This window comes from Miniopterus natalensis, chromosome 10 (assembly GCF_054644295.1).
Source record: "Miniopterus natalensis isolate mMinNat1 chromosome 10, mMinNat1.hap1, whole genome shotgun sequence".
NCBI classification, from domain to species: Eukaryota; Metazoa; Chordata; class Mammalia; order Chiroptera; family Miniopteridae; genus Miniopterus; species Miniopterus natalensis.
This window is the reverse complement of record NC_142090.1, coordinates 26,220,082-26,247,352: the sequence shown is the minus strand read 5'-3', so window position 1 is coordinate 26,247,352 and position 27,271 is coordinate 26,220,082. Positions and strand designations below refer to the sequence as shown.

Here is a 27,271-nt window from a genome sequence, read left to right as displayed (position 1 = left end):
GCGGTAGATATAGGGAGGACCTTTTAGTTTTATTTTTTTCTTAATAATAATACTTAATAATATTTAGTAATATATTAATACTAAATATTTTAAAACATAAAAATAAGTATTAACTATTTTAATGACAAAGGGCAAACTTTTATATGCATATCAGATCCCCCTCCTCCCTCAAGCTAACTTGTAGAATCTCAGAACTTTTCAGGTGGAATCCTGAAATCTGCATTTCTAAAAGCTTCCAGATGAAGATACTGTTTGCCCTACCACCACACTTTGAGTAGCAAGGCCTGACAGAGTCATGGAAGAAGAGAAAGCCTAGTTAGAAGTAATAGTTGTGAAAAGAAAAGTAGTCAGATCATGACCAAGAATACCCTGAATAAAAGTGACAGGAATCTCACTGAGACTAAAAGTTGGCTAAGAGTTTGTGGAAAGTCCCAGTGTTAACTATTAACTTTTGTGTCTTCCTCCAGCACTCTCTTGCAGCTAATACAGAATAATATTGAATGTAAAGTATAAGTGAAAACAAAGAAATGAAAACAGAGAAAATAATTAGGGATAAATTCACCTAGATTCAAATAGCTTAAAAAAAGATGCATCCATGCAAAAATAAAAAAGAAGAGAAAAAGAAAAGAAAAGAAAAAGACTCTATTGTAGAAAAGCAGATAGATGACAGGGTGCATGGAGAGGGCAAAGATATAGCTAAGAGGGACTTTGTTTCTTTGCCAAGTCTGCAGCAAGGGGAGATGTTCCATCTCTTTCTGTAAAAATATTGTTACACGTTGATTAGGTTTCTTTTAAAAAAATTTTTATTGAATTTATTGGGGTTACATCAATTAAGAAAATCATATAGCTTTCAAGTATACAATTCTATAATACGTTATCTGTATATTATATTGCATTTTCACCACCCCAAGTCAAATCTCTTCCCATCACCGTTATCCCCACTATGATTAGGTTTCAATAGTACTATTTGAACAGAAAGGTGCTCCAAGAGCATTTAGCATTATATATGCTTTTGAAGGCTAATTTAGAAATTCAGCACCATATTCAGTAGAAAATTATATCTAAGGCAAAATATATCTCTTGTTCTTCCATGTGACATTTAGAACACAATCAATTTGTAGATTAGGAATTGTCTGTGATCATGTGCTTACAACTTAAATTGGATATGAGGGGTCCCATTTTTTTCATTCCTGGCAGGAACATGGTATATCTTTAGTTCTTGTAGCTGACCAATATCCAGTTATGACTATGAACCTGATGTGGTGAAATGTAGTAAATAAAATATATGTGATATACTCAAGGACTTGTTCTTTTCAAAGGTGGAGCATTTTTTCCCTCAATTCTCCTAGGGTATGACCATGCTTTGATACCACAGCCTGTTTTATTATATTTGGACAAATCAAAGAACTTGTCTGGATCCCAATTTCCTTAACTATACAGTTCAAGAGGTGACAGTAAAGTATACAGCCTCTTTAATACCTTCCACTTTTTAGATTGTAGGTCCATGATATGGGGCCTAGAGAAATGGTATTTCTCTTAAATTACAGTGATGGTAGGTTGACATTGAACCAATCACAATGCTTGCCTTGATGATCAACAGAGAGGGAACTAGGTCATGTTTTAACGTTTTCATTTTTGATTTAAGACTATGAATAAGAATGGGACTTTGGAGTCAGACTTTCTGGTTCAAATCCCACTTTTACCACCTACTAACTGTGTGACACTGGGCAAATTATAATTATTATTATTTTTAATCCTCACCTGAAGATATTTTTTCCATTGCTTTTCAGGGAGAGTGGAAGGGGGAGAGGGAGAGAGAGAGAGAGAGAGAGCAAGAGAGCAAGAGAGAAAGAGAGAGAGAAAGAAAAACATCCATGTGAAAAAAACACATTGATTGGTTGCCTCCAGCACGTGACTCAGGGCTGGGGATTGAGCCTGCAACTGAGGTAGGTGCCCTTGGCCAGCATTGAACCTAGGGCTGCTGCTCTAACCCCTAAGAAAAACTGGCTAGGGCCTGGGCAAATTATTTAAACTCTCCTTGTCGCAGTTTCTTTAACTGTAAGGTGGAGGTAATAGCATTTATTTCATAGAGTTATTATGAGAATTAAATGAGTTAAGCAAGTAGAATGAATCCTGGTATATATATAGCAAGTGCTCATAAATGTTAACTGTTACTAGATCTTTAAATAGAATCTCTACCTACCTGCACAAATACTATTATTTGCATTTTCTTGTATGTCTATATATGCTATAAGGAAGTCTTAAAGTACACATTTGATTTTTATAGGGCACAGGAAAGTATTTTGTTAATATTTAAAAATGATACCTAAATTCTAAGCATTACCTCAAAAATTAAAATTAGTATTGTTGACATGGAAGCATAGATGAAACTGACGAATGTCAGAGGGATGGAGGAGGGCGGGTGGGGGAGGGGGAGAGAGTAACCAAAGAATTTGTATGCATGTATGCACAACCCAAGGGCACTGACAATGGTGGGGAGAGGGCCTGGGGAGGGGGAAGGGACGGGGTGGAATGGGTCATTGGGGAGAAAAAGGGACATCTGTAATATTTTAAACAAAAATAAAATTTAAAAAATAAAATAAAATTAGTATTGTAACACATCTTCCATTATTGCATCTTCTGGGTTAAACCTACTGTTGCTGCTATATTAGCAAGTCCAAGAACATTTTATTATAAAACATGAAGAATGTAGCTTAGATTTCTAGTGAAGATGTTGCTGGCAATAGTTAATGAATCAATAAACACTAAAAGGAAAACACCAAAAGCAAAACATTTCACATTAGGTATTGAATCTAAACACATGACTCAAAGGTAGACAGGTATTATGATACCATTTTTGAGATTCTGTTCTTATTGTGGTATACATACATATTTGTAAAAACTACAAATAATTTTATCAATGAATAGGTTTTATTTTCTATGCTGAATATGGAAATTATTTTCCTTTAGCAATTAGTATAAAGCCAAAAATTACCATCAGACTCTAGTGTATCAAGATAAACAAAAATTGCCCTGGTCAGTAGCTCAGTTGGCTAGAACTTCATCCTGATATGCCAAGATTGCAAGTTTGATGCTGGATCAGGGCACATACAGGAGACAATCAATGATTGCATGGATAAGTGGAATGACATCTCTCCCTCTCTCTCTCTTTCTTCCTCTCTCCCTTCCTCTCTCTCTAAAATCAAGAAATTAAAAAAAATAAACAAAAATTAACACTCTTATTTACCTTGTCAAAACAGTGCTAATAAGAGAAGTCCCCATACCTTCTGGTTGTAAAAACCAGCAGAGATTGTGGCTGAGTGAGATGGAGCTCTTCTCTAGTCCCAGGCATTCCTCTTAAACGGTCCACACACTGACTCATTCTGAGCTTCAGCACTGGGGCAGCAGCTCAAAAGGTGCTAGGGACATAGGGGGAGGAACTGAATCATCTGACTTCAGGTCAAATGCTGGAAGGGCAGCTTCCTCCTACAGAAGTACTGTCAGAGGCCATTGTTTCTTAGTTGAGCACTGCCCAACAGAGTTGCAGGGTGGCATCACATCTAAGTCTCCATTAACCTAACACTCTTTTCCCTGCCCAAGCAATTCCCTGATACCTTGCCCCACCCAACTTTTGGGCCCACTCAAGCTATTTCCAGTGGCTTTTCCACACAAACAGCCTGTTTTGGCTCATGCTACAGACTTTGCTAAAATCTCTCAAAGGCTCATGAACCCCAAACATGCAGCATCTGGCTTCCAGGTGCCCCGTACCACTTGCATTAGTAGCAGACAGCCTTGATTCACAGCTTGGCCTCTCCTGGGCACCTCCAAGCCCAGCAAAAGTATGAGCCATGTGCAGATTGCTCTGTAGTTAAGGTAGTTGCACTGAGCAGGACACAGGTGGCGGCTAACTTTGGCCTGCAACTCCTGGGAGGCCCCAGAGCTAGCACACCTAGTAATCACTCTAGACTATGCTGAAGCACCACACAACCACCTCCATGAATGACACACTCAAGGGGCAGACTCATTTGACACCAGAGCCCTGCTAAAGCAACTTCTGTTCCATTGGGTCAGTTCCTGCACAGCAGCTTTTCTGTTGTAGTCTCAGTGAGTCCTTGAAGCCTATCAGCCTGGGAGTAAATCTCTCCCATTGAGGTGCCAACAGCAATCAAGGCTCAACTACAACAAGAGGGTGCACACAGCTTGCACAGGATATGCATCTGAAAGGCCCCAGGGCCCTGCTGTGGTGACTGAGAAGGTTGTGCCATTGGGCCTTGCAGGACACCTACTACATAAGGTCAATCTACCAAGATTGGAAGACATAGTAGCTCTACCTAATACATAGAAAGGCAGCCAGAATGAGGAGACAAAGAAACATGTCCCAAATGAAAGAGCAGAACAAAACTCCAGAAAATGGAGACAAGCAATCTACTAGATGCAGAATTGAAAACACTGGTTATAAAAATACTCTATGTATTTAGTGAGAACTTCAACACAAAGGTAGGAAACAAAAATAAAGGTAGAAAACATAAAAATTATCCAGTCAGAAATGAAGAATACATGAACAGAAATGAAGAATACATTACAGGAAACCAACAATAGAGTAGATGAAGCAGAAGATCAAATCAGTGATTTGTAAGATAAGGAAGTGGAAAAACCCAATCAGAACAGCAAAAAATAAATTAATTAAATAAATGAAAAATAAATTAAAAAATGAGGATAGTTTAAGGAGCCTCAATCATATCAACATTTGCATTAAGGGGGTTCTGGAAGGAGAAGAGAGAGAACAGGAATTGAAAACTTATTTTAAAAAGTTATGACCCTAACCTCATGAAGGAAATAGATATATAGGTCCAGGAAGTGCACAGAGTCTCGAGCAAGATGAGCCCAAAGAGGCCCACATCAACAAACATCATAATTAAAATGCCAAAGGTTAAAGACAAAGAGAGAATCTTAAAAGCAACAAGAGAAAAGCAATTAGTTACCTACAAGGAAATCCCATAACTGTCTGTGATTTCTCAACAAAAAGTTTGCAGGCCAGAGGGATTGATATGAAATATTCAAAGTGATGAAAAGCAAGGTTACTTGAAGCATTTCGATTCCAGAGCTTCTAAATGCTTCAAGTAACCAAGATTACTTTATCCAGCAAAGCTATTATTTAAAATCAAAGGAGAGAGAAAGAGCTTCCCAGACAAGAAAATGTTAAAGGAGTTCATCACCACTAAACAAACCAGCATTACAAGAAATATTAAAAGGTCTTCTTTAAGAAAAAGAAGAAAAATAGATAAAAATATGAATGAGATGGCAATAAATACACGTCTATTAACAAATGCATTAAATTCAAATGCATTAAATTTTCCAATCAAAAGACATATGGTACCTAAAGGGATAACAAAACAAGATTCTTATGCACTCTACAAGAGACTCACCAGATCAAAAGACACTCACAGACTGAAGGTAAAGGGATGGAAAAATATATTTCATGAAAATGGAAGCAAAAACAAATAGACAAAATAGATTTTAAAACAAAGTCTATAACGAGACAAAGAAGGACCCACCAATTCCACTTTTGAGTATTTATCTGAAGAAACCCAAAACACCAAATTGAAAAGACATATACAGCCTGGCTGGGCATAGCTCAGCGGTTGAGCATCGACCTAGGATCCAGGCGATCGGGGTTCGATTCCCGGTCAGGGCACATGCCTGGGTTGCAGGCTTCAGCCCATTAATGACTCTCTCATCATTGATCTTTCTATCTCCTCTCTCCCTCTCCCTTCCTCTCTCTGAAATCAATAAAGATATATTTTAAAAAAGAAAAGACATAAAGATTATTTACAATAGTCATGATATGGAATCAACCTAAGTGTCCATCAGTAGATGAGTGGATAAAGAAGTAGTGCATATGTAAAATGAAATATGACTCAGCCATAAAAAAGAAAAAAATATTGCCTTTTGCAACAACAACATGGACGTACCTATAGGATTTAATGCTGAGCAAAATAAGTCAGACAGAGAAAGAAAAATGCCATATGATTTCATATATATGTGGAATCTAAAAAACAAAATATATGAATAAGCAGAACAGAAACAGACTCACAGATACAGAGAACTTTTTGAAGGTTGACAGATTGGAGGGGGTGTGGGGGTATGAGTGAAAAAAGGTGAAGAGATTAAGAAGCACAAATTGGTAGTTACAGAATTGCCATGGGGATGTAAAGTACAGCATAGGCAACAGGGTCAGTAATGGAATAACTACGTGTGCAGTCAGACAAGCACGAGATTTATCAGGGTGGTCGCCTTGTAAGCTGTATAAATGTCTGAACACTGGGTTGTACACCTGAAAGTAATATAATATTGTATGTCAACTGGGATTTACAAATAAATAATTATTTAAAAGTAAATCTAATTTTATTTATTTATTTATTTTTAATCCTCACTCGAGGATATTTTTTCCATTGATTTTTTTTTTTTTTTTTTTTTTAGAGAGAGTGGAAGGGAGGAGGAGAAACACATAGAGAGACATCCATGTGAGAGAGATACATCGATTGGTTGCCTCCCACATGCTGTGGGAGCAGGGAAAGAATCAAGCCTGCAACTGAGGTACATGCCCTTGACCAGAGATTGAATCTGAGACCCTTCAGCCTGAAGGCTGATGCTCTAACTGCTGAGAAAAACTGGTTAGGGCAGTAAATCTAATTTTAGAAATGAGTAGTTTCTCTATTATTTGTAGTGTGATCTAGCCTTTATCCACTGAATTAAAATGCCTTGTTTTATTATATATTAAATTATTAAGTGTACTTGGACCTGTTTTGGGACTTTCCAGATGAATCAGTATATTTTTTTTCTCATGCTACATATTTTTATATTTGTATAATATGATTTGATATTTAGTAATGTAAACACTTTGACACATTATTCTTATTCCTCAAATGTTTTTCATGAATCTCTTATTTTTCTTCCCAAATGAAATTTAATATCATTTTATCCATTGATCTACAAATATATGCTGAGTGGATATTCTGTGCTAGGTATTGTGTATGGTGCTGGGATTAGTAAGAACTATGATAGACAGCCTTTGCTATTACTGTGTAAAAGTTCACTTCCAAAAACTCTCCTTGGAATTCTGATGAAGATTGCATTAATCTTATCAAATAGCTTGGGGGAGCATACAATCTTTGCAACAGTCAGTTTTTCTTTTTAGAAAGTTTTTTAAGTTCTTTGTTTATTTAAGATTTTAAAAATATGTCTTAGTAATGTATTATATATTTATATATATATTAATTGTTGGTATTTACAATGCATTTTTTGTTATATTGTTGCTATAACTGGGATACTTATTTAATTGATAATTATACTTGAGGTATAGGAATCTATTTTCTTAGTATAAATATTTTTTAAATCTCTACCTTTTAAACTTTTGATTCACTAAAATTTGTTCTATGGACAATCACATTCTATGCTGATAACGATACTTTCACTTCTCCTTTCCAATATTCACACCTCAGTTGTTTTTCTTTTGGAGTTGTATTAGTAAAAAGTTCCAGAAATAATGTTTAATTGTACTAATAGCTAGTATTCCTATTGTTTGTGTTTTTTAATTTTTTTTATTATTTTTTAATCTTCACCCCAGGATATTTTTTCCATTGATTTTTAGGGAGAGTGGAAGGGAGAGGGGAGGAATAGAGAGAGAGAAACATCAATGTGAGAGAGACACATTGACTGTCTGGCTACCTCCAGCACGCATCCCAACCAGGGTCAGGGAAGGAACCTACAACCCAGGTATTCCCTTCATTGGGAATACAACTGGAACCCTCTGGCGTGAAGACGGATGCTCTAACCACTGAGTCATGCTGGCAACTCTAAAGCTATTGGTTTCTAGAGTTTTATTAATTAGTGATGCTGATTGTTGTTTTGGAGGAGAATTTTCTTCTCAGGTTAATGAAATATCTTAATATTTGAGCTTATTTAGAACATTATCTGAAACATACTGAAGTTTTATCAGATTCATTTACAGTTGTTATTGAGATAACCATAGGTTCTTCTATAGGCTATTGGTATGCTACTAATTAATTTCCCAATATTAAGAAATCTTAACTTCTCAATATTTCTCAAATAATGACCTAGTATTCCTGGGACTTAGACATATAAAATATATTTTAAATGAGTTCAGATTATGATGATTTTACTGACTAGACACAATAGAGAAAATAATGTAAATTTAGAAGATTTTAAATTAGTCATTCTAATTGTATTAGAAAAAAGTATGCTTTGGGTTTGGAATTGTAATTTTTAAGGTAAAGTTATCTTGGGATTATTTCATTTAATGTAATTGCAAGCCTGAGCCAAGTTTTCTATTTTCGTTTTTTAATATATCTTTATTGATTTCAGAGAGAGAAAAGGAGAGGGAGAGAGAGAGATAGAAGCATCAATGATGAGAGAGTCATTGATTGGCTGCCTCCTGCACCCCCCGACGGGATCGAACCCTGATCGCTTGGATCCTAGGTCGATGCTCAACCGCTGAGCCATGCCCTGCTGGGCGAGTTTTCTATTTTCATCTGAACTTTCTTTCATGGCCTGAATATCCGGCAGACTTCCCTATCTCAAGAAACATCAGACCCTGTCCTGGGTATGCAGGCAGAACAGAATTGTTAAAGGATGTAGACTCATCACAGTGACTAAGCTCTGGCCTGGAGGATCCCATGAGAGGCCAGATACATCTCCCAGGAGTTATTACAAGGCTCCTTCATTTTTCTCTGGGAGAGTCATCTAAACTGATACTCGAGAGGCTTCTCACCAGGAATGCAATTACTTATGCTCCTCTTATGGAACTCTCATTGTTCAGACCTGCATCCTTCTGAATAGAAAACAGCTATAGTGGTGGCAGGATGTGGGCCAGGCCAAGTCCCAGACTCAGACTGTGAAATCAGACATGTTAGCACTGAAGGGGACCTTCAATATCAGCTTGCTCCACCACTCAGTTTATCAGTGAGGAAACCATCCAGAGAAGGGAAGTGACTAAAGTGACAAAGAGTATAAGTAACATGGTGGGATAAGAATGTGAGTTTCATGACTCTGAATTCAGTGTTCATTTCACTGTCATGCTGACTTAAACATTTCTATCTATCTTCTTCTATTATCCTAGTGAAACATTAAGCAAATTCCATCGTGATTTGTGCCTGATAAAAAGTAATAAAATTTGATAAAGTTTCAAGTAAATTTGTATTCCTTCTCATTACATTCAGACCTCAGTCTGCTTGCACTATTTTCTGTGGTGCCTTATTGGGAAATTTCTTGTGTCTCTGAAAATAATCTGAGCAATGGTGTACACACAGCTTTCACATGCCAAGAATGTAGGACTGTGTTTCTCATTACAGGGATGATTTTTGTAAAGAACTGTACTTCAAAGACTAAGCTAGGTATCAGTTACCATTGTTTCCCCTTCCAAATAAAAAAATCAGGTGATACCTGTTAATGGTTCCATTGTAAATATTAGAGAACATGCTGCTCAAAACAGAGTAGGGAAAACTAAAAGGGCAGAGGGGGCTGGTTAGAATGCTGATTTTGTCCTTTTATATTAACAGTTCCATGTTGTGAGGTTTGTGTTGGCTTGATGTTGGCAGATGGTCCTATTATTGGAATTTTCTTTACCCAAAATAAACTGCATTATTTTTATGAACATGTACCCTCCCAGAGTAATACTACCAGTGTTTTTATGGAATAGCCATTGTTGTTCAAGAGATGAATGTGTCTTCTTTGGCTAGATGACAACTAACTAATTCAATAATGACAATATGTAGAATAGATGTCTAAATCAGATTAATACACATTTCATTTATTTTGTTATAAATTGCAACTGAATAACAATTCAGATGGATCTATGGTGATAGAGGTGACAGGTTATGGAAAAATATAATGATGATACCATGGCAGGGAGTTTAAGTATAAAGCTATTAAAAACAATGTTAAGAATTTCATATATGGCTTGATTCTTTGTGTAGCCATTTTAAGTTCTCCTCTAAAGATAAAACTTCCTGTGTTGAAATTGTGAGAGTATTTTATGAAAGGGGAATAAAGTTTTATTTCTCTCTTTTCTTCTGCAGGAGGTCACCAAAGCAGTCCAGCCTCTTTTACTGGGAAGAATCATAGCTTCCTATGATCCAGATAATAAAGTGGAACGCTCCATCGCGGTTTACCTAGGCATAGGGTTATGCCTTCTTTTTATCCTGAGGACACTGCTACTGCACCCAGCCATTTTTGGCCTTCATCACATTGGAATGCAAATAAGGATAGCTATGTTTAGTTTGATTTATAAGAAGGTAATACTTCCTTGCACAGTCTTCATGCTTGATGCCACATGGAGTGGCATCATGTTTTAAATGCTGTGTGGGTACAAATTAAGGATAAATGCTGAAATCAGTTTCATAAATCTATAAAATAAATGGCAGCAATAATATTTCTAATTTTCCTTGATAATTTAATTCACTTTAATAATTACTGAACACCTTCACTTTAATAATTATTGGCATCTTCTATAACCTGCCTATAGTATAGTTTCATTTTTGTTTTTTTCACTAGTCATGTCATCATTTTTTGGAATCCATGACTCCCCGTTAAAATGAGTCTTATCATCTGCATAAGTTATTGACAAAATACTGTCTTATAGTGAAATGCCATGTATCCTTATGTTCAACAATAAGAATATAGTACATAATTGTTAATGATAATCCAGGCACGGAAAGTTTTCACCTTAACTAGTTATGACAGAGTGGTATATTCACCTATCCACTGCCTTATTTTGAGATAGATTTTTGTCATCCTGTGAGTTCTGCAAATTAAAATATTTTAGAACAGCATGTGGATGGCAACTGTAAGAACCTTTTCTGGTTTTCTATGTGTACTGTCCAGAAAAGAACCCAAGTTGCTGAAGCATGATTTAGGTAAATTCAGATTAAGATTTAGCTACCTTGCAAACACAATTTAAGATTATTTCAATAACGTGTTTTCACCAACCAGATTCAAGACCATATGTGACTGATTAGATCCACCAAGTCATTCGGTTGAATCATTTGTATACTGCTTTACCCTTATTCTCTCTGTTATTCTTCCAAGGTAAAAACTTTGTTTAATTGGCTTATGAGAGTCATGGATCTGAAATTTCCTCTAGCAAATAACCTATAACACTTGCATAATATACATCATGCAAGGTCAGTTGTGTTGTAAAACCTTGATAGCCATGCTTTATTGTTCAAGGAAGCCTTTTATGAATGCACCCCCTCCCCCCCAAAAAACCAAAACAGAGTCCACAGTTTATTTAAACCGCCTCAGCTGCAGTCTCATTGGTTCACAAGAACCAGGAAAGCATGGGTGATAAATCAACAGTTATTTTATTAAATTTTACTTTGACCCAGAAGTTTTACATAAGTGAAGAAATTATTAGATGTTATTTCGAAGGTAGAATCTACACAGCAAGAATATTAAAGAAAGCCTAATCCAATTTAAAAAATATTTATAAAAGTGCTTATTATCATAATGTAAGTAATAGCTAATGATGTGCATGACAAGCTTCTAAGTGATTTAAGTATACTATCTTATTTGAACCTCTCTCAAACTTTATATGGTAGGAGCTATTATCCTATTCTATGGATAAAAGATTTTAAGAAACTAAGACCTAAAAAGTATAGGACATTGTGAAAACTTGTTTAAATTTTCTAAAATGAGTAAATCATAATTCTTGAAGTGAACGGTTTTCCAAGAATTAGGAAAAATAAAATAGAACTGAAATAATGTAGCAAGACAAACTGTGTTATATGGGATGAGGTATGAATGGTCTGGGCTAAAGGGGAAGAGATATCAAAGAAGGAGCAGGTTAATTTGTAAATAAGTCCATATATAACATCACAAATACAGTAATATATATAACATATGTGCTTTCAGATACAGAACGCATTCATGAAAGTTAGAAGCTGTTGTCTCCTTTCTCACTGTTCTTACTGAATTTGCTTTACCTCTCTAGCCACACCTATTGGCCTTCATTGGCATTATCACCAAAGACTGCAATTGCATCTCCAAGTGGCTGTGGTTGGTCCCTAAAGTAAACCTAAAGTAAACTGGTACCTTAGCTGACCATTTTCATTGATGTGGCAGGCAATTGCTAATTCTTTATGCAATATTCCAAATTTTGTAATAAGGCAACATTTTGCTTTGTTCCCAAATTTGCAACTATGACACATTCAGATTATATTTTAAATAATGAATCTAAGTAAAAACTAAATTTAGCTTTGCCTGTGAATTTCAATATGATAGAAATAACTAAAGTGAAAAATATTCACTGAGTGTTTATTGTGCTTAGCATGGAGACCCATGGAGAACTCAGTTACCTGAAACTGAGCCTGTTACTAAATTACATGTGATCCAGCTCAACTGATTTCACCCCCTCATGTTGTGCTAATACTGTTTTGGAATTAATTGCCTTGATTCCTTCTTCATCTGTGCTTACCTAAATGCCATTCATTATTCCATACCCATCTTAAAATTCCACCTCTTTAATAAAATCTTTCTGGACTTTAATGAGAACTTTCTCTTAACCATCTTATTATATTCTACTCCCTTTAACTCATTTGTCTTATCACATTTAGTTATATCAGTACTAGGTTGCCTTGAGGCAAGAATTGTGTTTTAAAACATATTAATAATAACCCTTGAAGCCTTAAATATAACAATTTACATCTAAGTACTCAAGATATATGTAAGGAATTCAGTTAAAACAAATATTAGATGGGCACTCTCAGATCAAAGCCATCTAATGGCAAATCAATTCTTATTACATTTTGCAGGCAAAGTATGACTGTAATCTTTTATAATCATAATTAATTTATCTACTAAACAATTTTATTTTGTGTATATGTATGCATATTTCTTTGTCAGATTTAAGGATTTTATATTAGTGGTATAATCTTTCGCAAAATGATTAATGATTTAGTTATACATAGTATACTTTAACTGACTTTAACAATAAGTTTATTCAATAGAGTTACTATAGGACTGCATGCAATTTTTTATTTTATTATTTTTTTAAAATCCTCTCCTGAGGATATTTTTTCCGTTGCTTTTCAGAGAGAGTGGAAGGGAAGTGGGGGGGGGGGATTAAGAAACATCAGTGTGAGAGAGACACATCGATTGGTTGCCGCCTGCATGGTTACCGGGGCCGGGAACCGAGCCTGTAACCACAAAGTATATGCCCTTGACAGGAATCAAATCTGGGATCCTTCAGGTCTTGGACCAGCGCACTAACCACTGAGCAAAACCAGCTAGGTCTGCATGCAAAATTTAAGGCCAAAATTTTTTGTGCTTTTTTTCTTTAAGATTTTTTAAAGTTGATTTTTAGAGGGAGAGGAAGTGAGAGGGAAAGACAGAGAGAGAAACACCAGCATGAGAAGGAAACATCCATCACATCCTACACATCCTACACTGGGGATCGAGCCTGCAACCCAGCCATGTGCCCTAACTGGGAATTGAACAGGCAACCCTTCAGTGCAGGGGATGATGCCCAACCCACTGAGCCACACCAGCCAGGGAAAAGCCAAGGGTTTAATTTCAAATTCCACTGCCTTTGGTTCCATGCTTTATAACAATAAAACAAACCCTTCACATTGTAAATAAGTATTTAAGTACAATATCATTTCCATTTTGGAGGAGCAAAAATACTTATTATTCTCTAGATGCTGGAAAATAAAATAACTAGGGGCATGCCAATATAATACTTGTTGTGAAGAGCAATATTTATAAATCTGAGAAGATACAAAGCCAAATGAATATAAAGTAATTTTCATTATCTTTATTTAAAAATACATACATAAGCTAATTCCTCAGCTGTATGTCACTTATGGATATATTTTCCTTCTGTTTGTCAACATCATCTAACTTCTCATTTTTCCTTTTAGACTTTAAAGCTGTCAAGCCGTGTTCTAGATAAAATCAGCATTGGACAACTTGTTAGTCTCCTTTCAAATAACTTGAACAAATTTGATGAAGTATGTACCTACTGTTATAATCTTTTATGCATTATTGTTAAAAATCGTATAACCATGAAGGTTTTCCTGGATCAGATAACACTAATAAGTGGTTAAGTAGAACCCATCTCTACCTTCCCTATTTTTGAAAACTGAGAAAGATATATGTGTAGTAAAGTGCCATCCTGGGGTCTCGTGGAACCACCCAACTCAGAGGCACCTCAGCTTGCTGGGTATTTGATGAGGTTTTTCAAAATTCAATCCTTGTCAGATCTTGTTTTCTTTTATACTTTAAATCACTTATTCACTTTGGTTGAATATGATATTCTGAGCTATTTTTGGTCAGTGCCATCTTGTGTCACAAATAAATGCTTGGTCCTTGAGTAACAATAATGTGTTTTATTTGTCTTTTCATTTTCAGTATTTAACATAGTATTGAGCCCTCAACAGGTTCTAAATAGATTACTATTGAATTGAGCATGCATTTATTCTGAATATATTTTCAGACTTTGTAGAGGCTGGACTTCTGGACAGTCTTTTGTTTTTCTCATGGTTCTTGCTTTATCCAAATAGAAGTAAGTTATTTAAAATAAATTCTTGACTTGACACTTAAGAGATCCAATCTCAAGTCCACTGGGGAAAAAAGCCACATACATAAAAATGCAATAACTTGAAATTTGTTCCTCAGGATATCCTAGTCTATGCATAGTAGGTTTAAGCATATTGCTATGTGTTTTATGTAATGAATACCTCGATTTTAGTGTGCTCAGAATCATAAAGTGTTTGATTGTATAAACTCATTCAACTATGCTCGTCTGTTTTTTGGGAGGGCTGGAGCCGGGTGAGGGATAAAATATCGCCAGTTTTCACTGTGATCTTATTTTCCAGGGACTTGCATTGGCACATTTCGTGTGGATCGCTCCTTTACAAGTGACACTCCTGATGGGGCTGCTTTGGGAATTGTTACAGGCCTCTGCCTTCTGTGGACTTGCTTTCCTCATAGTCCTCGCCATTGTCCAAGCTGGGCTGGGGAGAATGATGATGAAGTACAGGTAGCACCCTGTTTACATAGCTTGAAAGGGTTTTAAATTAGGTTTTCAAAAAGCCCACTCTAATGAAACCAGGGACTATTCTGTGCATTACTTACTGGGTGTCGCTAAAATGGAATTATTTAATTTAATTAATTTATTTTTACCGTAATGATTTCACTTATATGTGGAACCTAAATAAAATAGAAACAGACTTATAGATTCAGAGAACAGACTGACAACTGTAAGAGGCAAGGGGGGTTCAGAGTTGGGTGAAAAGATGAAGGGATTAAGAAAAAAACCCTCATAGACAACAGTAGAGTGATTTCCAGAGGGAAAGGGAGGTTGGGGTAAGTAGAAGAGGGTAAAGGGAGGATAAATGGTGACTAAAGGAGACAATTTTTTTTGGGTGGCGAACACACAATCAAGGAATTATTTTAATGGTACAAATATACTTCCTATATCAATGGGATATTTTTTACTTGTCAATTTGTAGAATTTCTTTATAAATATATTACCATACAGTTAATTTTTATAGATTATAAGATTTAAGTACAATGGGCAAAACATTGATGTGAGTGAAAAGGAACACACAGATTTTAGGTAGAGTTTACAAGCTTTTCCTACCCTGGTTAACCACACCAGAGTCTAGGTTACTTTTTATTGCAGAATGATTCAGTGGTATCAGTCATTGCTTGGATAGAGGACTTTTAGAGTGTTTCAGCTAGAGCATCATAGAAAGTGTACACATTTTGGAGTCAGATAGCTCCTTGACTTGAATGCCAGAGTACACACTAGTTATATGACGTAAGTAAGCCACTTTACTCCCTGGAGTCTCTGGGTTTTCATCTTTAAAACAGAGATAACCACCACTCCTAGACTGTCAGTAGGGATTAGGAATAGTGTATGGAATGCATCTAATACAATGTCTGGCACATAGGGGGCATTTATTAAGTGGTAGCTATTATTTTTATCATCATTTGATAATAAAATGCTCATCTGTTTAATAAAAGAAATGTGGCTTCTTACTGGCTTCAGCAGTTCTTAGTGGATAATTTGACTTGTTTTTACTAAGTATGAAACTGATTGATTGATTGATTGATTTACAGAGATCAGAGAGCTGGGAAAATCAATGAAAGACTCGTGATCACCTCAGAAATTATTGAAAATATCCAATCTGTTAAGGCATACTGCTGGGAGGAAGCAATGGAAAAAATGATTGAAAACATAAGGCAGTAAGTAATTTAGATAGTTTCAATATCATTAGTCAGTTAATGTTTAATATTTCAAAAATGAGTTTCAATGGACTTCCAGCTCACATTTGAAGTTTCTAACAAACAATTGTACTATTATCTCAATATTTATACATTAGTGGCATAAAGTAATTTTCATGGGCTTAGTTTTACATAGTTTGTCAAGTGTGTTATTTTTCACTAGAAAGGTATTTATACCTTACAGAAGAATCTCTTATATGTGTTTATAGCTGCTTAATATACTTATTTAACTAAAATAATGTCATGGTGTTGGAAGCTGATTGAAACCTTAAATGGAACTGCTAGAGTAATAAGTATACAATTCTGAGCCAAATAAATGATTGCCTATTATTATATTCTCCTTAATCTATGCATTATGAAAAATGGAAAAAAAAAAAGCATGCTTCGTTTGGTTAAAACGTTTGTTCTTCCTTAACTTAAAAATAATAACATAAGGTAATAGCTATAAATAGTGTTTCAATAAACCTTCCACTTGAGAAGTCAGTTCAAGTAATGAAAACCACCTCCTGAGTTAGAGTCAGTACTTGACACCTATCTCTAGTCTTGTTTCACCTCAGATAACCTTTCTTTCACTGATTAGTAAAGATGATATCCTGCAAAAAAGTATAGCACAGACTGAGATAAGGTTACTGAGATAATTTTTGGCAAAATATAAACTAGGGTAGCCATGAGACCATTTTTCTTCAGTCAAGTTCCATGTTCTACAAACCACATTCAAAAAAAATGTTCTAGAAGACTCTGTGAGGATAGATATACTGTTAGAAGACAATTTCAGGACAAATAACACATGAGAGTTTCATGAGAAAAAATATACTAAAAAGAAGAGCAGCATCTTTTTGGATGGTGTGACTGTGGGTTATCAGGGATTCAGGCTGTTGATTTCAGTAACTGAGCTGCAGGTGTGTGATTGGAACAACAAAAGAAATGCTGAAATGTTAAGTCCTTTGCCATGTAAATAGAAAGAGTAAAAGGGTGTTTATTTCCCAAACATTATTGCTCACCTGTTTTTATTATGCCTTTCAAGACAAATCCAGGAAAGGAATTATATTTTCTTTCCAGAAACATCGTTAAAGACCTTGGGGAATTGTTTTGTCAAAGTTGTTTTTCTCATTAGTAAGTGTTTTCCATAGCATTTGTCTCCTTGGTCACTCCTATGCCTATAAGCACAGGCATAGCAAGAGTAAAGAGAAGCTTTCTCAGGAGTCCAGATAAACTCTTGGTCAGGTCATTCTGCTTGCTGACTTTTCTTGACTTTCCCCCCCCTCTGTTTCTCAAATGATAATATCCATCCTTCCTACTCTGTATTTCTGTTTGACCAATTCTAATAAGAAATGTTTGGTTGTAATTTGTATAATCCAGTTCCTTAATCTGGCATGAAATTGTTTCCTGAAAAGGCTGGAAAGTGCTAATATAAATATGGGAAAGCAAGAATTGCTTCTACTCCAAAGAGCAAATAGAATGTTCTGGGAGAGATTGGTAGGATGCACTTCAAAGGGGTGATTACCCTTGCATGGCCACTGTTGAACTGCACAAAAAAGGCTGTGCACAGGTCCCTGATAATCCTTTATTGCTCTTTGGTAATAAAGTCACTTTCAATTTTTTAATAAGAAACTGATAAAATGTTTTTATGACTCATAAAGTGTTAATGATTTTATTATGGAGAGTATTGTTTTCTTGGTGATCGTTATAAATGTTCTTGAATCCATTGTTCTTTTCCTATAGTATACTTTTTCCATTTTCCTCAACTGTTTCTATACATTTCAACAACAATTTTGACAGATTTATTAACATTTTCTAAATTGTTTGCTAGCATTTTATTAATATCAGCATAGCCAATATTATTCTTTCTCTGATGAAGATTAAAGACAACATAGTAAGGTCCAAATGCCAGGCCCTCTTCTGTGATGTAATTTATTTTGACAACTCCACAAGGAAGATATTATGTTTCCCTTCTATGGATGTGGATTCTATAGGATCAGAGGGAAGAACAACTTGTTTAAGATGGCATAGCTGTTACTGGCACAGCTAGGAGTCAAACCCCAGTGAGATTCCAAAATCATAATCTGTCTTCAATGCCAAAGAATTGATATAAGTGAGCATTAGACTGTGAATCACAGTCTAGGTTGGGCACATAGAACTCTATTACTATTCTTCATCAGAGTGCTCAAGATCACATTTTTTAAACTTAAAAAAAAAAAAAAAAAAAAGATTTCCTTTGAATTCTACCACTTAAGAATGAGAACCTTTCTGAGTTATACAAGTGTGTGAAAGTAGCACCAAAATGCCAGGCACACCTATTGCACCCTCCCACCAGGACCCTCTACTGTCTGTGTAACCACTGCTCATTCCCTTACAAGAGCTGAACAGGGAGATAACAGGTGACTTAGGTTTTTACGGTCCTGGAAGAATGGGACAGAGGTTGACGCCAGTATTGTCCTCTGTTCTCACCAGCCTCTGAACTTCCTGTTTTCTGGTTGTAGCATTTAAACCTCTTCTATGTGTTAAAAAAAAGTAAGTTTACATTTGCAGTTTAGACTAGGAGATCAGAAGTATAATATGATTGCAAATAATTACACTAAAATGAGAGAGACAAGGAGGATACAGTATGTACAACATTCCTAATCTTCAAGAACCACCTGCACAGAATCATGGGTTGTTGTTTTTATTTTGTTGGTTTTTTTTGGAACCTACTGCACACTCGCTTAATCAGCATCTCTGAGAGCTGGGCCTGAGACTCTGTGTTTAAAAAAGTTTCTCAGGTAATTTTTACTTATGCTAATATTTGAGAAACATTCCTCTGTGGCTTATATGTTATTTTCAGTGTTTCCCAAAGCCATGCTAGAATTTCTAAAGTGCTAAGAAACTATTAGGAAATCATAGAATTGTCTTTTTCTTTATAAATCTTGCAACATTGTCCTCATTTCTACACTTAATCACTTAAAACACCAACCAACAAACAAAAAATTATCAGTCTCAGTAATATTACTAATTAATAATGAAGTGATAAAAATGCAAAAATAATGTAATAGTAATTGAGCTTAGTAGGTATGGTTTAAAAATAATATTTACAGGTATTTATGGACAAGACACTGGTACATTCATTTCTATTCCTCTTTCAGATAAGAAAACTGAGGCCTAAACAAGTTAAATAACTTGCCCAAAGGCACAAAGCCTTGAGAGCCTGTGTTCAGATTTTACATTTCAATATGCCTCATATTTGAAAAGTAAATAAGCACCCCAAATCTTATTTATTGTTTTATAGAACAGAACTGAAACTGACCCAGAAGGCAGCCTATGTGAGATACTTCAATAGCTCAGCCTTCTTCTTCTCAGGGTTCTTTGTGGTGTTTTTATCTGTGCTTCCCTATGCATTGAACAAAGGAATCATCCTTCGAAAAATATTCACGACCATCTCATTCTGCATTGTTCTGCGCATGGCAGTCACTCGGCAATTCCCCTGGGCTGTACAAACATGGTATGATTCTCTTGGAGCAATAAACAAAATACAGGTAATGTACCATAAGTGGGAATTGTATACAATGATTTTAGAACAGTTAGAACTTTACTAGTGGGCAAACTGTCTAGAGGTGAATTCTTGGTCTTGGGTCTGTTTGATGCTCAGGCTTTTCTCTCTTGACTTCTGTATGTGGTCTAACAAACCCTAGTAATGAAAGTCTAGTGAAATAAAGTGAAAGCCTGTGAAATTCTCGTAAGTCAAAGAAATTGCAGAAAATATTGTTTCTGTATTCTGGAAAATTTTATTGAAGCAATCAATCAATAGTTCATTCTAATGGATTTGGCAAATGTGCACAAAGATGGTGGCAAATTTATCAGGACATTAAAAAACTTTCCAGCTAACTCTAGGAATAGTCACCTTAAACTTTTCCAAGTGTGTCCCTGGACAATATGATGGATGAGAATGGCATTTTATGTCAAATTAATTACCTTAAAATTACAGAAATGCTGATGTAGCTGGTAACTCTGAAGAGAAGCTCTAAAGTCCTCAAGTGATGAGGCTCAATTTATATAAAACTGAATCACTACTAAGAACTTTTATGTGGTTATAATTTTTATAATTAATATGCAGATAAAAATGTTTGATAATACTTTTAAAATACTATTTAAATATTCAACCTAGAAAAGAAATCACTGTGACATAAATAAAAATGATGGTGAAAGGTGAGCCACTTTTGAGTGGTTCTGCCATTATTTAACCTAGGTCAGAGTTTGCAAATGATGGCCCACGGACCTAATTTTGGCCCCTAGACCAGTTTTATTTGATCTTCACATTAAAAAAAACACACATCTCAATTAGTTGCCAGCATTTAAAAATTAAGAGATGTTGTATATGCAATAAATTATATCTTCAACCTCTTTTGAAGGATTGGAATATATGGTAAATGGAATCCTCTTCTCCTACAAATTGTGGCAGCTCCTCCATCAAAGAAGGCCTGCCCTCTCCAGTTTATCACAACCTCTACTCAGCTGCCTTCCTTAATTTTATCATTTTACAAATATGTGAGTTCGAGATCTGCAATTTAGGTAAATTGATGAGTGTAGCTCAAAACTATAGCAGGTCTTAGACTAAGCTTATTTCTTCTCTTAACCCTTCACAGGGGTGTGTGTGTGTGTGAGAGAAAGAGAGAGAGAGAGAGAGAGAGAGGGAGAGAGAGAGAGAGAGAGAGAAACAGACATACAGAGAAATGAGAAAAGAGTGTCAGAGACAGAGAGGGCCACCAAACAGGAACACAGAGATAGACAAACAGATCTTGAAAACAAATTGGAGAAAAAAAAGAAACCAAAATAGAGGTAGCAAGAAAGAGGAAAATAGAGAAGAAAAGGGAAAAGTGAGGTAAAGACCAAGCTTGTTTCATTGCCTCTATAGTGAAGACTTCAGGATGCATGACTTAATTCTTTCTGTGTGCCCAGCTTCCCTCAGAACACTCTGAATGGGAGTTTCTAATAGGGCCCACTTAGAATCAAGGTTTGATGCCTTAAAATCAGTTACATCAGATCTTCACACCTTCACTTAACCCAGAGAAGGGATGCTAATGATGCCTATAAAAAGGGGGAGGGTGCTATAATGATAAAGATATTTGTTTTCTCTTTGTCCTAATTGAGGCAAATTGGTGGATAATGCAGGGGTGCTTTTTAAGTTCTATAAGACATTAGAATATAACTTAACAATGTTTTTTCTCTGTTTTTATTAACAGGATTTCTTACAAAAGCAAGAGTATAAGACATTGGAATATAACTTAACAACTACAGAAGTAGTGATGGAGAACGTAACAGCTTTCTGGGAGGAGGTCAGAAATTATTTTTTAATTTTTTGCTTAAATACTTAAGCAGTTTTTGTGTGAATGTGATTTTCATGCTAATGGGCAGTGAGAATGATATTAAAACTGGAAGGTGAACTGCTCCATTTATTTTATAGATTAAGAAGTAGAGGACCAGGAATATTAAATGCTGTATAGAAGCCTCTTTCTTCTAAGTCATATAACTTGTTTCACATAACATAGTAGGAACTAATACAAAGCTCATTGGTTTTGGATCTGGGCAGCCCTGGATTTGAACCCTGGTTCTGCTATTTACTCTCTGTGTAATCTAGATCGAGTTATTGAACTTTGTGGTGCCTCTGGTTTTCCATCTGTAAAATGGGAATATTAATATTTACCTTGCAGAGGTATAAAGTGTTCAGCAGAATACCATGCACATAATAATTCCTCAATAAATGCTACCTTATCTCAAGTTCCAGTCCAAGTGCTTTACATACTCCAGTCAACATAGAGATGTATGGAAGATCTACAAATGTATGGTTTTCTATGATTTTTACTTACTTTAATTTACTATTAAAAATCCTCTTATTTCTCAAAGTCAGAAATTATGTTATCAATGGTTTTCAACCTCTGAAGAAGCAATATCTGATTATTGAGAAATCCTGTTGAGTTTCTATTTTCTTATCACTGATATCTGAGTAAAGATAGGAGTTATGAAACCAGTGTCCTATTTCTACATATTACACAATATCTTAAATTTGTTTTATTTATACAAGTAACTTGATCACCAGGGCTTCACTTTAATTCATATTTTAAGATAAAGATAAGGGAATAATTCTTTATCTGATTAGCAAAATTGTTTGTGGAAAAGTGTGTGGGTCAAACTGATACTACTTCTTTGTTTTTAGAAATTTCAAATGCCCTTCTAGGTATGAAGGAAAAGTAAATTTGACATTTTCACAACTATTGTTTCTGTGCTTTGGTGGAAAAGTCCTTCCTTTTACTCTCCTTCCGCCTAATAAAATACGTAGCATGCTTGAGCCCTTATGTGCCAGGCACTAAAATAAGCCCTTTATATGTGTTGTTTCATTGAATTCTCATAATATTCCTATGACCTAAGTAATATTAACATTTCCATTTCACTGATAAGGAAATGGAGGCTTAGAAAGGTTAAGGGACCTGATTTAGCTCACACAACTGGCAAGAGCTGAAGCTGGATTTAGACCCAAATGTCACCATCTACAACCCTCTCACTGAACCATTGACTCCTGTCTGTCTGTATCCTCACTTTCCACATAATTTTACCCTCAGACTATGAATTCTAGCCTTCCCTGCTTGCCATTTCAATAGTGATGAGCCACTGAGTCTTGACCAAATCCTCCTAGCATTTCATGACCTCACCCAGGCTCAGCTGACGACAAGGTGCTAATGACTCTCAAATGCAAATCTCTGACCCCAGTTTCTTTCCTGAACTTCATATATGTATTTCCAAATTTTCTACATGCTCCTCAAGCACTTCACATTTATCATTCCCCAAGTTTCCAGTGTATTCTTTATCTTCTTTGATGACATCACCATCAACCCAGTTACCCAGGAGGCAAGTAGTTATATGACTCCTTCCTCACTCCATACCTGTGAGTAGGTAAAATGTCTATTTATGCTTTAGAAGCTGAGACTTAGAGAGTTTAAGTTACTAGAACAAGGTTGTACAACTAGATAGGGTGGAGCTAAAAGGTCAGCCTAGGTTTCTCTGGCAGCAAGAGCCCTTTTTCACTTACCATACTGCCTCTTATTTTCTTTTAAGAGCAACTATTGCTTTGCTGTTTAAAAAATAATTATATATATATTATTTCATCTAATATCCTCAACAACTCAGGAGGCTGAAGCTCTGAATGTTATAATGACTTGTCAACCATAACCCAGCCACTTGAGGAGATGAAACAAAACTGAGATAGATGCAAAGACTATCAGAACCATTCCACTCACAGCTAAAGAACTCAGAAGCATGGGAAATGTTCAGCCTTAGTAGGGAGCAAATAAATAAGGCTAAGATCTAGTAGCGAGATGCCATTTTCACCTATAAAACTATGAAAAAGGACAAACAAATAACAAAAGCAACAGTGTTGATAAGGGCCCTTGAAAAACTAGCACTACCGTACATTGATGGAAAAAATTTGAACTACTTTTCAAAAGTCTTAGAATTTTAAAACTCATTCTCTTTGGAAATTCCACTTGTCAAAATTTATAAAAAAAAAGAATGTACTCCACATTTGTAGCAAAGTACAAATATATTATATGCATACTCTTGGATACTATCCTGCAACTAAAATACATTTAAAACAATGTTTAATGGTATATGAAAATAACTTATCATTTATTGCAAGTCAGAAAAGCAGCCTAAAACTTTATATATAATTTTTATTAATGTAAAATGTATGTATGGTTTTATATATTATATACATTTATATTATATGTAAGAGTGCAGGGATATCAGTTGAAATGTTAAACAAGGTTTTTTTTTCCTCAGTGGTAGTGCTATAGGTAATTTCTTTTAATTTCCTGAAATTAGAATCTTGCTTCTGTTATCAGAAATCAAAGTTATTATGAACAATAACCAGCCATTAGTCCAAGCCTATCTTACTGGATAAAAGTCCTTCTAAGCACAGCACATGGTCTCCTTAACAGTCTGTACTGCCTACCTTACCAAGCACAACCTTTGTCATCCTGCCATATACACCTGATCCAGCCATGCAACATTCCTGAGACATAGTTTCTTCTTTTAAACCTAAATCATTGTGCATGCAGATCCATCTTTCTAGAATATGTACACTATTTCTTGTTTGTGTGAAAACCCACTTATATCCTTTATGGCCTGGTGTGTAGATCGTTTACTTGGTCAAGCTCCAGACTGAGTAGATTACTCTTTCTAATGTACTCCCATAGGATTTGGTATGATTTTCAGTTGTAGCGCTAAGCACATTGCAATATTAATATTTATTCATCTTATTCTCCCATGTGGTATTCTTGAAGTTGTCTTTAATACAGAGGTGATGCTCAATATGTTTAATCTATTGGATTAATAAATGAATAAGGGGATAACAAATGCCTGTCTCATTTTTTAACACTTTTTTAAAAAAATTGATTTTTGGAAAGAGAGGAAAGGAGAGGGAGAGAGAGAGAAACATCAATGTGAGATTAAAACATTGATTGATTGCCTCCTGCATGCTCCTTACTGGGGTCAAACCTGCAGTCCAGGCACATGTCCTGACCAGAAATCAAACCTGCAACATTTTGGTGCACGGGACCATACTCAAACAACTGAGCCACACTAGCCAAGGCTCATTTTTAAACACATTTTATTGCCTACTTCTTAAAAGCTTTGCTTTTAGTTGTCTGATGACTGAGGGGGCCATTAGCTATTTATAGCATAAGGACTCAAAGCAGTAGTTTTCAAATTTAAATGAATTTTTAAAAACTATGTATCTCTGACACATTTTTAAGTTGACATAAATTTTTCAAAGTAAGTTTAAGTGGTGGTAAAAGATGTAATTCCTGTTTACTGTATGTATGTTAAATGATTTTTGTCAAAACTTGGGAGGTTCAATTTCAGTGTATTCAATTTAAGGAAGATAAATGAATTTTTATCAGTTTAGTCAGTTCTATTGTCAAGCCAATCAGTTGACTTTATCTTAGAAAGAGTGTAACTTTACTTTAAAATGCAGATAGTTCATGTGTATTAATTTATTAAATTATAAAAAATTAAATAAGCAATCAAATAAGTAGTTAGTTAAAATGCCTTATCCTCCAACTCATTTCTGAAAGCTATTCTAAGCTAGGTAAGACATGATTGCCTTCTTGGATAAATGGGATTCATCTAGATCATCTGGCAACATTTTCACATTTATTTTTTTGTTGTTTTGTTTTCTGTTTATCCTTACTCAAGGATATTTTCCATTGATTTTTAGAGAGTGGAAGGGAAGGAAGGAGGGGGAGAGAGAGAAGAAGGGACGGGGAGAGAGAGAGAGATCAATGTGAGAGAAACACATAGATTGGTTGCTTCCCAAATGCGCTCTGACTGGGGCCCTGATCAAACCTGCAACCCAGATAGGCACCCTTGACCAGGAATCCAACTTGTGACCTTCAGTTCGAGGGCCGATGCTCTCATCACTGAGCACATGGCGCAGGGTGTGTTTATGTTTAATAATAACTACTTAAATAATTTGAGCTTTTCAGAAGAAGGTATTACCAACATGATAGAGTAGAAGTCAGATTTGAGTTGTAATTCTATTTCAGCCTATTAGTTATGTGACTTTTGTCATTTAACTTCTCTGAATGACAGTCTACAGCTTTGAAAGAAAGGGGTTATCAAATATTACCACATATATTATTATTATGCTGAAGATTAAATAATAATAATTGTGTACCCAGCCTACAGGAGAAAGTGTATATATAAATATTTATAGAGATAAATAGGTATATTTAATTTAATTTGATGGCGAGCAATACTCTAAGAAATTAAAATTGTTTTCAGTGAATGCTATAATTATAATTTTCAAATGTTTTGGATCATGTGCTCTAGAAATCATGGGCTATATAATTATGTGCTATAATGTATGGATCATGGGCCACATGCTTTTCATAGTCATCATACATAAAATAAATAGCTATTGAAAATATCTGGAGAGCCTACTTTTTAAAATTTGTGTGTTTATTTTTAACAGGGATTTGGGGAATTATTTGAGAATGCAAAACAAAACAATAATAATAGAAACATTTACAGTGGTGATAACAGCGTCTTCTTCAGTAACTTCTCACTTCTTGGTACTCCTGTCCTGAAAGATATTAATTTCAAGATAGAAAGAGGACAGTTGTTGGCAGTTGCTGGATCTACTGGAGCAGGCAAGGTAGTGTATTATTCCTTATCATTAACATCTTAACTTGGCATGCATTTCTTCTTTCATTTTCTAGTTCATCTGTAGTGTGAAAAGGTATTTTGGAAAAATTTTTACATTGGTATTAAGATAATGCTTAAATATAGTGTTTCTTATAAATTATTCCACTGATAACATCCTCTACATTTTTAAATTTTGTACAGCATTCAGTACAGTGTCTTGTACATGGTGGGCATTCAATAACTTCATTGAACAAATGAATCATCCATTTTTACCAGTCTGTGGCACATACTTTTTTTAAAAAAATGTGTTTTTATTGACTTCAGGGAGAGAAGGAAGAGGGAGAGAGATATAGAAACATCAATGATGAGAGACTCATTGATCAGCTGCCTCCTGCATGCCCTATGCTGGGGATTGAGCCTGCAACCCAAGCATGTGCCCTGACCAGGAATCAAACCTTGATCTCCTGGATCATAGGTCTATGCTCAACCGCTGAGCCATGCCAGCTGGGGGGCACATACTTTTTTTTCAGAACTTGTCCAAGAAAATCATGGCTTAGATTTTACTTCTGTAACCACACAGGCAAAGGTCCCCAGTTTTTTGACATTAGAATTTTGAAGCAAATACAATAAAGTTGCAGGATACAAAACCAATGTATGAAATTTCACTGCTTTCTCATGTACTAACAATGAAACTTCAGGAAAAGAAATGAAAAAAACAAAACAAAACAAAAAACAGTTCCTTTTGCATGTGCAACCAAAATAATAAAATATCTAGGAATAAACTTAACAAAAG

At 35.3% G+C, this 27,271-nt stretch overlaps 1 protein-coding gene across 1 annotated transcript in view; it reads left to right on the top strand.

The window, feature by feature from the left end:
* Window positions 1–27,271, top strand: part of CFTR (CF transmembrane conductance regulator) — a 224,194-nt gene that overhangs the window by 47,150 nt on the left and 149,773 nt on the right. Inside the window, 7 exon segments of the mRNA XM_016196929.2 lie at window positions 10,098–10,313; window positions 13,938–14,027; window positions 14,895–15,058; window positions 16,144–16,269; window positions 19,571–19,817; window positions 21,522–21,614; window positions 26,306–26,488. Coding sequence (XP_016052415.2) covers window positions 10,098–10,313; window positions 13,938–14,027; window positions 14,895–15,058; window positions 16,144–16,269; window positions 19,571–19,817; window positions 21,522–21,614; window positions 26,306–26,488 — 1,119 coding nt within the window.